The sequence below is a fragment of the Polistes dominula genome, unplaced genomic scaffold (genome assembly GCF_049000335.1).
Source record: "Polistes dominula isolate Pdom_NZ unplaced genomic scaffold, Pdom_raw_medaka contig_15, whole genome shotgun sequence".
NCBI classification, from domain to species: Eukaryota; Metazoa; Arthropoda; class Insecta; order Hymenoptera; family Vespidae; genus Polistes; species Polistes dominula.
Window position 1 is genome coordinate 5362501 of NW_028300915.1, and position 15960 is coordinate 5378460.

At 29.1% G+C, this 15960-nt stretch overlaps 1 protein-coding gene across 26 annotated transcripts in view; it reads right to left on the minus strand.

Moving 5' to 3' along the window:
- Positions 1 to 15960, minus strand: part of pHCl-1 (pH-sensitive chloride channel 1) — a 95694-nt gene that overhangs the window by 17664 nt on the left and 62070 nt on the right. For 17 of the 26 annotated variants that reach the window (XM_089170506.1, XM_089170504.1, XM_089170501.1 and 14 more), the window contains 6 exons: positions 15125 to 15345; positions 12734 to 12816; positions 12013 to 12153; positions 7422 to 7511; positions 3847 to 3999; positions 2842 to 3056 (listed from right to left, as the gene is read on the minus strand). In XM_089170506.1, the coding sequence (XP_089026632.1) occupies positions 2842 to 3056; positions 3847 to 3999; positions 7422 to 7511; positions 12013 to 12153; positions 12734 to 12816; positions 15125 to 15345 (903 nt within the window). Of the gene's footprint in view, positions 1 to 439; positions 2580 to 2841; positions 3057 to 3846; positions 4000 to 7421; positions 7512 to 12012; positions 12154 to 12733; positions 12817 to 15124; positions 15346 to 15960 lie in introns of those variants that run through there. The other 9 variants (XM_089170509.1, XM_089170513.1, XM_089170511.1 and 6 more) reach the window with 2 other exon arrangements.

Sequence of the window (15960 nt, forward strand, 5' to 3'; positions counted from 1 at the left end):
AGGGAGAGAGAGAGAAAGTCAGAGAAACGAAGATAAATGGAGAAAGATGTGAAAAGGTGTGAAGAAGAAATATGGAATGTAGAAAAGGAGAAAGAGTTTTAATAAAAATAAAAAAACGGTAATCAAAATTGACATGCAAAGATTTGCAATTTCGTTCGAAGATAACGAGCGAAGTGTGATATAAGTATGTTTATGTGTATCTTAATTATGTGTATATAGATGTACATATATTTTTAAAATTATATATTTGGAATTTTACGTATAAGATTAAACTTAAATGTTTCAATTTTTTACAAATTCGATAAATCATTCATAAATTTTTTCTATGAAAATTTTAATGGGTTTCGTTAAATAGAAAAAAGAAAAATAATGGTTGTATGACATATTTAAAATATAAACGGATGACATTGTTATTTCATAAAATATGTTTATTTGGGGGGGGGGTGAGGTTGGGGAAATGGATTGACGTTATAGTTAAACTTTTTTTTTTTTTTTTTAACGTTTATATCGTAATTTTAAACGTAACTATACGATAGACATTCCGAAGATTCTCTTAGAATTTTTCTTATTACATTCTCATTTAATAATGGAAAGAAGAAATAAGAAAAGGAATAAGATATATTGGATTTTTTCTTCTCACAACGTAGAAGTTGTTTTATAAATGAAGGAAAGAAAAAATAAATTCGGAAGGGTAACAGAAGGGTTAGAGGTTAGATCGATGAACGGATGGACAGACGGACGAACGGACGGATGGACGGACAGACAGACAGAAAGGAAGAGATAGAAAGAGAGTGAAAAGTATATATCGAGGAAATGCAGCGATTGTAAGTAACAAACCATAATGCGTGTCTTGTGCAATGTCACGCCAACAAATTCACATGTGCACGATGTAAACGCGACAATGAACGTCGTTCAAGTATAAAACAAGGGAGTTCAATCGCGAATTTTATTCTAATACATGTAATCATTCATTTCAAAGTACCTAAATACGCATATACATTTGTATGTATATATATACTTACTTGTGTATATGGTATGTGCATACATAAAACGCAACCGTAACAACGCGGACGTGCAAACCGATGTAAACAGTTATTATAGAATAAATGATTTTATATAAATGATGTGAGGCATATAATGAGAAAGATATGTAATAGATAAACAAAAGAGACAGAGATAGAATTATTATGAATATATATATATATAAATGAACGAGCGTTTATCGCGTTTACATCATCGGATAACGGGGAGGGGGGGGCACAACTACGAAAAGATTCGTGGTGGATACATGATCAATAATGAGAGGCTTTGAATTTGAACAACACGTTTACCTGACGCTGACATTTCGTCCGTTCTCTCGACCGAGTGTCCATTTTGAGATAAAGGGAGATTATATATTTCGAGTTTTTAATTTTTTTCGTTCTCTTTCCTTTTAATTCATTTCTTTCTTTTTTTTCAATCCCGTTTACAACGGGAAATTTTTTTTTTTTTTAATTCTTTATTAGGGTAAGTACCTAAATTGAAGTAAATTTGTTTACGACAGACGAAATGAGGATGCGCAGAAAAGATGGCTTTATTTTATCAAAATGTAAACTCAAGACGATCGAGAATGTTTTTATGTTTATTTTTTTATTTGTCGTTATCATTTATGGCGCGGTTTTTTTTTAAATTATTCTACGGAAATGGGGGAAAAAGATGAAAAAAGAAATAAAAAGAGAGAGAGAAAAGAGAGAGAGAGAGAGAGAGAGAGAGAGAGAGAGAGTGAGAGTGAGGAAAATTCGATAAACTCGTAATGGGTGGTAAATTTTGACAATTTCACGCAACCCAGACGAAATGAAAAGTTTTTTTTTTGCTGTTATTTTTTTTTTTTCATTTTTCTCTTCCGTCTCCTCATCCGTTTGAAAATGTTGATTATCATTTTTTTGAAAACCCTCAACGTCGATAGCTTCCAAAGTCAAAAACTGTAACCCGTCGATGAAAGTAACAAAATTCTCCCGGGTTTTCTTTCCTTCCTTTTTCGCTCTTTTTTGATCTTCCTTTTTTCCGTGACGTCATGTGGTCGTGGAGAATAGAAGATCACGAAGAGACGATAGATCTGGAACGGAGGTCCTCAACGTGTCGTCCTTGCTTCCTTCCATTTGAATCAAATCACTTTGAAGCAAGTGATCAAAGCCAATTTGAGTTCGTAACTTTGATCCTTTTCAAAATTCTAACTTCGAATAATCTTACATAGAAAAGTTTTCGAAAATGTTCACGTAAAGATTTACGATGTTTTCGTGTACATTCATCAAAGATTACTTCAAAATATTTTTGATTTAGAAGAAAGAAGAATCGACAAAGATATCGAAGAGTAGGAATCGTATCATTTTTTAAAGAAATTTTTCACCGTATCTTCCAACAAGAGAAATAAAAACTTCGTTTGTTAGGGAAGTAATTACGATGCTTTAGAGATAGAATAGTAATTTGTAAAAAACAAAAAAAAAAGGAAATATCGAAGAGTTCAAAGATAACAAGAACTTTCTATTACTTATCCAAGGAAACGAGGAAGACACTGTATAGGTTCCTCGGTTTCGTAAAAGCTATCAAAGAAGATAAAGATCCGGTTGAATTGCTTTTGTGTTTCGAAGGGGTAGGTAGGTATATATATATATGCGCCGATAATTATGACAATGTGGACTAAGTAAACAAATTTACACAAATTTAATTTCAGGATAATATTTTAATATATAAAATAAATCATAAAATTAATTTTTTTTTTCAATTGTTCCGGACTTAATCCATTTGTCACAATACCGGTACATATTTATGTATCTAATACAGACGTCAGTGAGAGTAAAATACCTGGGTGACGGGATTTTCGCCAGGACGATAGACAACGTTGTGCATCGGTCGTTTGCGGCCGACGTAATTTACACAGACAAACTCGAGAAGGCTCGCATAGATGAAACACATACAAACGCCATCCCAAACGTTCATGGCGGTCAGATTTGAAACCACCGGCAGAGTTCCTCGGAAGCCGTTAGACGTTGTGAAAAAATTCAACATCGTCGTCACGCCTGAAATAAAAATTTTTTATCGTTATCATTACTATTTATTATCATCATTTCGAAGAAAAATTAATCATAATAATTCTTCTCTTCTTTGTATTGCGAACAATACTTCTTACTCGATGTTTTATGTGAGTTTCTTTTTTCTTCTTATTTTTCTTTTTCTTCGTGTTTTTTTTATTTATTAAAGCAAGAATAATCAACGATAGTGGAAACGAACAGAGTCAGGTATTAAAATATTTCCTGATTAATAATAGAAAAACTACTAGATAGAACGAACCCACTTTCTATCCATGAAATTTTAACGTTCTAAACATTATTTCTCAAGGGAATGATCGGCTAGTAAGACGAGAGAAAGAAAGAGAGAGATAGAGAGAGAGAGAGCTAATATCCAATATGATGGTACATTCGCCGTAAAACTTTCTTCTTTACAGCGTCGTAGCATTAATGTTTAGAGGAAAATGAACCGTAAAGAATACATCGTCGAGGTTGGCCGAGTTTAGCCACTTAGGATCGATGGATTATGACGTCACACTTTCTCACTTTTTCTTCTCCATTTATCTTTCAACATTACCTTATCTATCGGATGTGTCACTTTCTTAACTTGGACTAAATAATAACGAGAGTAAAAGTGAAATATTTTTATATGTAAATAAAAAAAAGATCCTTTCATCGAGATTTTGTTTAAATGAATTAGATCAAACTCGATGGAAAAGAGAGAAAAAGGGAGAGGGAGTGGGACAGTCACCCCTTCATAAATTTATTTATTTATTTTTTTGTTTTATTTTTCTTTGCTTACCGATCATCACGCGTGCCGGTACAGCATTCCATTCGAGCCAAAACGTGATGAACGAACTGGTTACCAAAATGATACCCGGGATGAAGACCGTCGTGAAGTAGAAGGCACGATCCCGAGTAAAGATTAGATCAACCTTCAGGCAGCTGTAGTTACCTGTACAATATCACCAAAACGACAAGTTGAATTTTTTCCTTAAAATTTTATATACGTATCACGATTTTGAACGAGTATTTTCCAAAAGAAAAACACAATAAATCTTCTTCGTTGTTTCAAGTTCGATCGATAAAATTCGTATCGTTGAAAATAATCGTTCGTAACCGTTAGATTGTTTTATTGTCATAACCGTACAATGCATTTTGCTTGATTATGCTTTAGGATATATAGGTTTGCACTTAAAAAAAAAAAAAAATACATATATATATATATATATATATTTATTTATTTATTTATTATATGCGTGTCAATTATTACGATAGTGGATTAAGTTAAACAAAAATTGAATATATTTATTTTATATTATACAATTATTTATATTATAAAATAAATGAACATATTTTTTTTTTTACAAAATTTTGTTAACTTAATTTACTATTATAATTATCGGTACTATATGTATATATAATGTATAAAGAAAAAAATGAATAAATAAAAATATTACGTAGCACGTTCGAAAAATCGCAAGCAAGCGTTACGAACGTTATTCGCAGAACGACTAATGGCTGATTTTTTTGTCGTATTCGTGCTTTATATATTTTGACAGTAGTTCATGTGACGTGGTGTCAGACGAGCCAACAGCAGTCACGTGACAGTACATTCTACATCGGAAATCGAGTTGGACGTTGACAAACCTGTCAAATCGGCCAATTCTATCGATGCTTCTACTATGCTTTTTTGGTGTATGTAACATATGTACGTACGTCATTGTCGTTTACGTTGTTATCGTTATTGTCGTCTTTGTCGTTATATTGTCTTTACTTTGACAATGGGGGAGGGGATATGAAATAGAAATGATTCGTGTCTGGATTTTGTGTGTTCGTCAGCGCATTATTCTAGAATTAATTAACGAATTAAAATAAAAGAAAAAGTAAATCGCAAACGGGTATGAAAAGAAAAAAAGAAACAAAAAAGACAAAGAACGGAATAATAAAAAGAAAGAAAAATAGAAAAAGTAAAATAAATAAATAAAAAAAAGGAAAATAAAAAAGGTTGCTTACAATCAATCATGTCTTTTATCGCCAATCAAGCTCCGCATTCTCGAAAGCACTGCAAGCTGAGCTAAATATGCTAATTTGTGAACCTCTAAACGCAAATATGGAATAGTGGGAATAAAAAGGTAATAAATAGGATAGGATTAATTAGAATTAAAAACAGGTTATTTTGATTACTTTTATGGGTCTACGATTGCAATATTATATATATATATATATATATGTATATAGTATATATAAATATATATATATATATATATATGAATATAGTATATATAAATATATATGAAAGTAAAACAGTGGCTTGCTCGACAAAAAAAAAAATAACTTTCAAAATGCAAAGTTTTTCAACGAGGCTCACGAGGATCGTGAGAGGTACAAAATACATACATACATCCAACATATGCATGTGTATATACGTACGTAAATATTACTACACGTTGTGTTCCGAGTATTAGATATTTTTTTGGTCCAATTTTTTGTTTTCTCCTCCTTGTTTTTTATCCGTTTATATTTTAATTTGTTTTCCCCCATCCTTAAACTTTCTCCTCTTTTTTCTATTTTTTTTATTTTTATGTTTATATTTTACTTTATTTTTTTTTTATACGGACCAAGTTTTCTTTCGGTCTCGTTTCTCGGATTATCGAACTCTTTCATGTTCTAAACGTTTAAATCGAAAGGACGATTAGTTTAGTATGAGTTATCTCGATGTATGTAATTGTGTGAATATTGAATCGACGTTTGCTAAATGTCGCGAATATACGATGAATTTTATCTACATTTTAAATGTCTACCAAAGATTTCACAACGTTTCAAAAATCTATTAAGAGTGAAGAAATTTTGTTCGCGTTCAAAGTTGACAAATGATGAGTAATGTTAGAGAAAATAAAAATAAAAAGAATTGGAGGTTTGATGTATTTCTTTTTTTAAAGATCGATATGTTCGAATATTTGACACCGAGTATTACGTGTATGTACATACATGCGCGTACATACATACATATTATACATGTACTTTTTGTTATGTAATATTTATCTTTTGAAAAATTCATACGAATTTGAAGAGACGTCGAGAAACGAAGGATTTTGTCAGTCAGAAATGATCGAAAATGATTATTTTATAATTAACGTATTACAATGAGATGTAATTGACATAAGTTTAAGTTAAATTACTTTTCGTTAATAAATATATAATCTGACGTGCTGTGATGCTCGTAGTAAAAAATGGTTAAGCGATCTTTCTAATTAAATTATTACTTGAAAGATAAAGATTATAGTACATTTTTTCATATATTAAAAAGAAATAAATTTCAACAATATTTTTTTATCTAAATGAATGAACTCATGCTATACATACAGGATGAGGCAATAATTCTGCTCACCTTGAATACAAAAGATATACCAAAAATATTCAAGTTGAACAGAGTTATTGCTTTACCCTGTATAAGTATATCATACGCTTATAATATTCTTATAGTAATACTTACTGCAAACATACTTGCTAATAATTATGAAAATAGCCTAATTTAAAACTTTAAAAATAACTCAACATTGATCAACATTATATATGTATTAGTGTCGGAAATTATGATAGAGAATCAAGTTAAAATATTCGAGAAAAATAGATATCTTACGATTTATATTATAATATAAATAACTGTGATATAAAATAAACCGTAATATACATTTTTCTCCATTTGTTCGTATAATCCATTCTCGCATACGTAAAGAGAAAATCAAAAGAGAATTATTTAAAAAAAGAAACTAAAAAGAAATGTAGACCAATTTTATAATCACCGATAACTTAAATATTAAAAATCCAGTATATAATATACGTACATACATATAAAACACTTACATATACGTATTTGTTCCAAATAGTAAGACACTACTTAACCATTTGATACGTTATAGCGTTAAAAACGATTCATCGGTCAATGGATGATCTTTTATTAAAAAATTTGTTACTATAGAAAGCGACATCGAATCTACTAAAATATTATTGTACAGTGAGGGAAGGGTAGAAAATCTTGGCACGTGTCTCGCGGGTTGGTAAGCTTGGTCCTGTCTCTCTCTTTCCTTTTTTTTCTCTCTTTCTCTTTCTCTTTCTCTTTCTCTCTCTCTCTCTATTTCTCTCTTTCTTTCTTTTTCTTCCTCCCTTTTTTGCTATTTAGTGGGGGTTTTTTTTTCGAGAAATATTTTGATAAGGTTAAATAACAAGAGTGGGGGTTTATAGGGTAAGGGTAAATTTAGGAGAGAATATCAAAAAGGTTTGGTTAATGAAAATTCGATTAAAAACACACGAACAATGCGGGATTCGGCTTGGCATGAGGGGGTGGGTGGGTGAGGGGCGGCAGGAGGAATTTACCTTGCTCCTCAAACCTGCGCTGGCACAGCGAACACTTAGAGTCCCCGAACTCATCGAACTCGTCCTCGTAGTCGATGAATTGTCCTTCAGCTGCAACAGAACAGCCCACGATCTTCCTTCCTATTTATGTTTTTTTTTCTCCACGCGCTCGTTCTTTCTTCTTTCTAGTATTTCTTTCTTTTTATTCTTTTATGTATATGTATATATTTTTTTTTTATATTATTATTACTTCGTCTTATCATTTTTCTCCATAAAAAGGGACGGATAAATCTCGAGGATTTTATGGTTAACCTTTTGCACTATGATCGTTACTAGTAAACGTAATACTTCTTCTTTTTCAGAATTTAAATGAAACGATAAGAATAATGTTTTTCAAAGTATATATAGGTAAGGTATTTGTATTTAATACGTGTAATATTAAAATGAACAAATAATACAAATCAATATATTGTCATTAAAGAATACATATACACACACAAACACAAATTATAGGAAATAATTATTATAGTGCAAAGAGTTAAATTAAAAAAAAAAATCATTATTCAATTTATGGAAAAGAAATTTGCTGCTGCTATTATTTTTTTAATTTACAAAAAAGAAGAATCATTAATTTTCTCAGTGTTATCTTGTAAATAGGTGGTCAAGAAAAAAGTTTTCTCAAATTTGTTGTTTTTTTTTCTTTTGACAGTCTTACATCACCAAGATCTATCCGTCCTCCGAATCTTTTTATATACCATAGAAGCTTTTTTTATTATCGTCCCCGTTCTCGGCCTGGATATTGCCGTTGTACCTATAGATCGTACACGTATCTATTTTCGTACATACACAGTGGATAATGTTAACTAACTAGACCAAGCATATCCGTTTTCCGCCATGGTTGAATCCTTCAGGGTAAAGAAGGATCGGAGCAGTCCTATTTTTATACAAAAGCTTTTCTATTCTCCGAGGAAATCGAGTGAGGTCAGATGTATTCTACAAAGGTTCCTCTTTGATGTAATTCTATTTCGATGTTCTTGATAAGAAAAGCAATAAATTTCAAATATAATAAATAAAATCCAAACAAAATCGACGTACGATCGCCGATCGAGGTAATTTTTTTTCTTTTTGTCTCGAATAATTCCTAGACTCATCAAAAAGTGCAACATTGACTGATGTTACTCGAAATATCTATTCAATATTATAAAAAGAAGAAGAAGAAGAAAAAAGCAGACATTTAAAACCAACTTTTGAAAAAAAAAAAATACAAAAAAAAAAGTAAGTCTTTATTGTTAAGTAAAAATAAAAATAAGCTTTATATTGCAAAGATTGTTACTTGCGAAAATTGCAATATTTTAATTTCACTCAATAGTGTTTACAATAAATCTGTGCACACACAATCGGTGTTGTTATTGCAGTCTAATTCAAAATTGTATATAAATCGTTTTGTTTCAATTGTAAGGGTGAAAAGACTGCTTCTTTTTTTAAATTTTTTTAAATCTCTTTTTTTGTATTGTTTTTTGTTTATGTTGCATTATTGTTATTCTATCATTTTTAATAATTTATGATAATCATCGATATCAGAGCAAGTATATCGGTTAAGAAGAAGAAGAAAAAAAAGGTAATGTAATAGTAGTAACAATACTAGTTGTATTAGTAGTAGTAGTAATGATACTGTAGTATTGATGTACATGTAAAGGAAGGGAGAAAAATTGGCATTAAAAGAGACGTTAAGAGATCGTTAAGGGACGAAAAAGAAGCTTCACCCCAAAAGCAAACCACGGCGGGTCGGTTGAAAAGCGAGACAGGAACCAAGGTTGCCAATATGCATTTTCTAAGGGAACTATTCTTACTAACATATCATTTTATATATATATAATAAAAATATATGTTTTTTTTTCAAATACCATATATAATATTTTTATTATATATATTGAGTATATATGCATATATCGTTCTAATATATAAATTCAGCTAAATAACAAAATACAGGTATACAATTAAAATATAGAACGTCGAACATTGTTACTAAATTGCATGCACATTATGCACATTATGCACTTTAATTGTTTCTTTTTCTCTCGCTCTCTCATTCTCTGTCTTTTTCTCTCTCTTACTCTCTCTTTCTTTCCTCTTTTTAATGATTGAGCGTGTTGATTAATGTAATGTCCTGTTTGTAAAAAAACAACAACAAAAATAGAAAAAAAGGATTGTTTTTTATTTAACAAATTTTGTACTTTGTTTAATCGTAGAAAATTGTGTAATTATTATGAAAATATATCGATTTTTTGTAAATTATCGTATTATCTTTCTGTTTCTCTCTTTCTATTCTTTTTGATAAAGAAGCGTGCTTATTTTTGTATTTATTGTAAATTTAATTTACGGAAAGCTGTGTTAATTTATAATTCAGTTAAATTCATGTTAATCGAGTGATCGCGTTAGAATAATTTAAAGTATATAAGTAAGTATTTATTGATAGATGAGGGATTCTTGAGATGTCATTTTATTTGATGTCATTCGCTAGCTAAAGAAATATTACTACATTAAAAAAAATCATCTGACCAAAGCAATTTTTATGTGGAAAAAAATGAAAGAGAAAAAGTGCCAGTGAATTAGCTTTTCTTCGTACGCATGAATTCATACATAAATCACACATACATACATACATACATACATACATATATATATATTGTAAATACCTAATAACATTTATGCATGAGCAATAACTTACCTTGACTAGTGAGAAAGGGAATATACATACAGATAAAAAAAAAATAAAGAAAAGGGAACGAGATCGTCGATCATTTCTCACATTTTTATCTTCAAATTTCGTCGATAATAATCGAGTAGACAAGATCGAATCGAATAGAAAGAAGGTTGTTCTGTTGTGTTGACGAAAGGACAAACAATTTTTCTATTTCATTCTTTCTCTTATTTCCTACCTTTTTCTCCCTTTTTCTTATCAAATCACATTTGTCCATACAGACGAAATGGATTTTCTTGAAAGAATCGATTTAACCGATTGTTCACACACGTACGTGCTTTTGTGATATTTTATTATATTTTATTTTTTTTATCTAGCTATAAAAGTAAAGAATAAAAATGTAATGGTAATCGATATTAAAAAGAGAGAGAGAGAGAGAGAAAAAGAGAGAGAGAGAGAGAGAGAGAGAGAGAGGGAGACTTGTAGTGAGAAAGATTAAATGAAGTTATTAACTTTTATCTTTTACCTAAATTTGTTTCATTAGATTTCTTTTTTTTTAAAGAACGGAAAATAATTATAAAATTTTTAAAAATTTGAGAAAAGAATAATCGAGATTACAAATAACATCTTTATCGTCAATGTTGTCGTAATTATCGTCTTTGTCGTTTCATTGTCTTTTATCATCATTTGACATTATAGTGTATTGTACAGATATAGAGGTTATATATTATATATGTAATTGTAATTAAAATTCGGAGATTAGAACGACTGATCCGTATAAAAAATATCGACTATATGCATACAATAAGGAAATAATTGCGAGTGCGAGTGGTGTAAGCGATTATAATATAAAATAAAAAATAAAAATAAAGCCAAAAATAAATTAATCATTTTGGTGAGACCGGGCATGTCTAGTGCACTTGTGATATAAATGTATATACATATATATATATATATATATATATATACATTTATTTATTTTACGTGATAAGCGCTGTTGATTTTTTAATAAACAATCGTAAATGCAACGAAGTATATACCATATGTCGTTAATTTTTTTCATTGGTTAAATCGTAAAATAAATAACTATAATATATTATTTGAAAAAAATATATATAAAATAAGGAAATATATAAATACAAGAAAAAAGATTTTAGAAGGATTTTTTTATTTGATGGGAACTTTACTATATTTGTACAGGTGTCCTATAATTGGTGGTACAAGGAAGCAGAAAGTGATTCTATATGAAAAACTAATCGAAGTCAAAAATGTATGATAGAATAAAATTTTTTCATGTAAGATCTTGGTTTTGGAGAAAAATAAGTTTCAAAATGTATCTAGTACGAGTACATTTGACTGAGCTTACAACTATGGAAATTAAAAGTTTTCTTAGATATGCATAAGAGTAAAAACTGATATGAAAGATATTATCGTACTGAGATAATATTCGAAAATAATATTAAAAAGTACAAAAATACTCTCTGAAATATTCCAAGTAGGATAGTGAAACTGCATTAACTATACAATTTTCAAACTTATTTTTTTCAAAAAATAAAGCTTTATATGAGTAATTGTATTCTACATTTTTAAATTGCATTAGTTTTTTATGCAAAATCACCTCTTACTTATACTATCAATTACAGGACACCTTGTATATACGCATAGGAAAGAAAGGAAAAGAAAAGAATCGGAAGGAAAGAAAATAAAATAGAATGTAGGAAAAAAAGGTGGAATAGAGAGAGAGAAAGAGAGAGAGAAAGAGAGAGAGAGAGAGAAAAAAACTTGAGAAATTAGATGATAATAATAATATTAATGAAAATAATAATAATTCATGGATATATTATTTGGACGATCACGATCACAAATTATTTCTTTTTTCTTGTTTCTCCCTTTTTTTTTTATAAGACTCACCTCGCCAGCTTACTTTAATCGGACACGTGATTGTCTGGTTCTTAATGAGGTAAGCGTTCAATGATGTCAGGCTCGGACTTTTTCGTAACGTACCCTCGTCGTTCTTCCAAACGTACGTGATCGCTGTCTGCTCGTACGATACTGTGAAGATTACAAAAAAATTTTCTCTAAAAGTTCTTGAACAAATACGTGTATAATTGTCATTTCGTGTCATTGAATTACATTATATTAACCCTTTTGTATTCGAGGCAATATTGTTCGCTCTGATGAATCAGCAACTCGAAATGATTTTTCGCATATGTGGTGAATTTTTTACAATTATGTATGAAATGACTAATCATTGTAAGAAATAAAATAGGGTCAGTTATGTTACAGAATACTATAAAATAATAATAAAATAACATAAATAATAATAATAATAATATATTTATAATATTATATTATATTTTATATTATATTTATGATATTATTATTATTATTATTATTATTTATAATATTATTATTGTTAATTATTATATTTAAATAATAATATAATAATAACATAAAATAATAACTCGGTTATTCTATAGAATGCTTCGAAAAATCATATAAAAAACTAGAATTTTTATTAACTTTCATAGATGATAACGTGACGATGAATTAATCTAACGTAAAATTTCGAAGAAGACGTGGTGCACTAAACAATATAATTATAATGATGTGTTTTGTTTTGATTACTCACTGCTCTCGATAGCGAATGAACACAGTGGGTCGTCGAATGGGAAGATATTGAGTCTACCCTGGCAGGATAGGATTAGATGACGCCTGTAAATTATTTATAACAATTATTTGTAAATAATATTTTTACTTTTTTGATTGATTTACAGTCAACCCTCCTATAACGCGGTACTCTCAGAACGCGGTTTCCATATAACGCGGAGCTGAAAATGCTACAGCCCTCCTATAACGTGGTACTTTCAGAAGGCGGTTTCCATATAACGCGGAGCTGAAAATGCGACAGCCCTCTTATATATATTATATATATATATATATATATATATATATTATTACAATACTGTAAGTAATATTCTTCATTTGTTCTAATATAATAATAATAAAGTAATTATTAACCCTAGATTTGCATCATGTCAAACACGAAAGAAACAAGGAAAGGGTTAAAAAGAAAGTTTATATCTCTTGAAGATAAAATCGAAATTCTAAATCGGTTAAAATTCTGTTTTAATTCTAACAGTTTTTTAGTTTAGTTTTGGTATCATTTCTTTATATAAACTCTTCAATTCAATAAAAATAATTTATAATTTATCTTGTCCTTATTGGTCTCCATATAACGCGGTACGAATGATGTGATGTGTACTAATTCTGCGTTTCTTATAGCGCGGTTTCCATACAACGCGGTAGACGGTTTCCATAGAACGCGCTACGAATTAGCCTGGTTTGTACGGTTAAATCCGAGTTTCTTATAGCGCGGTTTCCATATAACGCGGTACGCACTCACCGCGTTATAGGAGGGTTGACTGTATACGTTTACAGATTTATATATGCATTGAATTGCTTAATAATTAATATAGAAATTTTATATTACAATTTTTTTAGATAGAATAACATTAGTTAATTTTTTTTGACATATTTAGTACAAAATTATCGATATTTTTTCGAAACTTTAGGTTAAACTTTTTATACAATATTTCAACATTTTTAGTATAATCTGAAATATAAAAAAATGATGACATTTTGTCTAAAATTTTAAGTACAACAAATGTTCATATTTACTGACATTTCTATAATAAATTTCTACCTTACTCGTTAACCATTTTGATATCATACTATTATACAAAAACATTATATTATTAATTATATTATAATAAGTTAACCGAGCTAGTAATATACGTTAGGTGAGAAAATCATACATACAATATAATACATTTGTCATACAATTTCATAAAAGTTAATAGCGAAATAAAATGTTATATTAAAAAGTCGTATATATATTCTCAAATTTCTATCCTTTAATTAATAATTGTTATCATTTATCAAATACGAAACACATCATATTTCTTTTAAATCTTTCATATAATAGTAAACGCAAAGAAAGTTTACACATGTATCGTTTTTATTTCAAGCAATTCCCTTAACGCTTACTTCCAATCTTCGTCGTTGATTTATGACGATCCGTCAAGAAGGTAACTTTCTCTTTCTCACTAGACAAACTTTTTAATGCATTTCTCTGTATGTGTGAATGGATTCAACAAACTTTGCGACAATGTGATTTTCTCACTACTCGTAAAAAAAAATCAAATGTTTGACATAAAATAAATGTGATAAAGATTTATTCATTTTTTACGATGTCAACACAATGTCATCGAAATTTTTACAGACATTTTTATCGAAATTACATCGTTAATTATTATCGACATTATCGTTAATTATCTTTTCAATTTTATCCTTAATAATAGTGCGTGTATTGGCTGGAATAAAAGGCACGTGCGAAAATAAGTAAACTCGTTCGTTAAATAAACGCTCCCTTGTATAATAGTTTACGTTTCAAAGTAAAACAAACGGGATATACCTGAAAGTATGTGTAATACTTATATATATATATATACATATATATGAACGACTTCTATTGTTAGCAAAGCGTATTATAAGAAAATTGCTCGAGTATGTGCACGATTACATATACACACACGAGTATTAAGGGTGCTTTATGGTATAAAACTACAGTCTTGGTCAAAAGTTTCGAATACTCCATAAAAAAATATGTTTTTTCTTTCTTTCTTTTTAAATCAAAATTAATAAGTACATAAGTATAATAATTATTATTATTTTATATCACAGTATTTAATTATTCTCATATAATTTATAATGTAATTATATTTAATTTACTTAGTGTATAATCATCTTATGTAGTGGTATAATCATCTTATACCAGTATAATAAATTGTGTCCTTTAAATGAAATGCATGATAAATTTAAGTACGGGGATAATTAATGTGTTTATTCGAAACTTTTGATTATTGTTGATATTTTTTTATTTTAGTTATTTTTTTGTGTATCTTTTGGATACAACAGAAATGGAATAAAAAATAATAGGAAAAACAACAGAGACAAATACCGCATAAGATAGTTGACGGTGCCATTGCGGTATATTCGCAGAGCGAAGTGAACCGGTATAAGGGGATCTTTAAAATCGCCGTGCATTATAAAATACGTATCCGGTAGCCAGATTTTGTCGTAATGGTGTATCGCATTAAGGAATTCGTATCGCGATCTGTTGCTATAACGCAACCGCGGATCGAACCACTGTTGCTGCAACAGGAACTCCACTTCGTATTTCTGAAAAAAAATGATAGAAAAATAGAAGACAGAGTTATAATTAGAAACGCATTTCTTATTCTTTTTTTATCTGAATACCATCTCATCTCCTTCTCTTTTTCATGTTCTTTGCTTGTATCGAGATCGTCAATTTGATACTAGAATATTTTTCAAGATTTTTCTCTTTAAGTAATATCAAATGTTTTTTTGTTTATCTTATAAAGAAACAATTTGTCAAATTTAATGATTAATAATTTTCATTCAAAATGTTTCTATTGTATTATTGTATTCATAATATTTTTAAAATCAAACACATTTACGATGTTCCTTAGAAATTTATTCGAATTCTATGGGTTTTATAAAATGTGAATTTTTTTTTTGCATTGTAAAAATCATGTAAATGTTTTTTTTTTCTGTTTCAAATTGCTTTGAAGAAAAATATACAAAGTTTGACGATTTGAAAATAATAAAAAAGAAAAATGAATGATTTGATCATACTTTTTCTTTTTCTCTTTCTCACATATACATACGTAAGAAAAGATTACATACAGAGGATAGAAATCTTTGAAATTCATTATATATTCACAGAACGGTTGGCCTTTGCAACCGATGCAAGAATTACTTGACTGTCGCGTT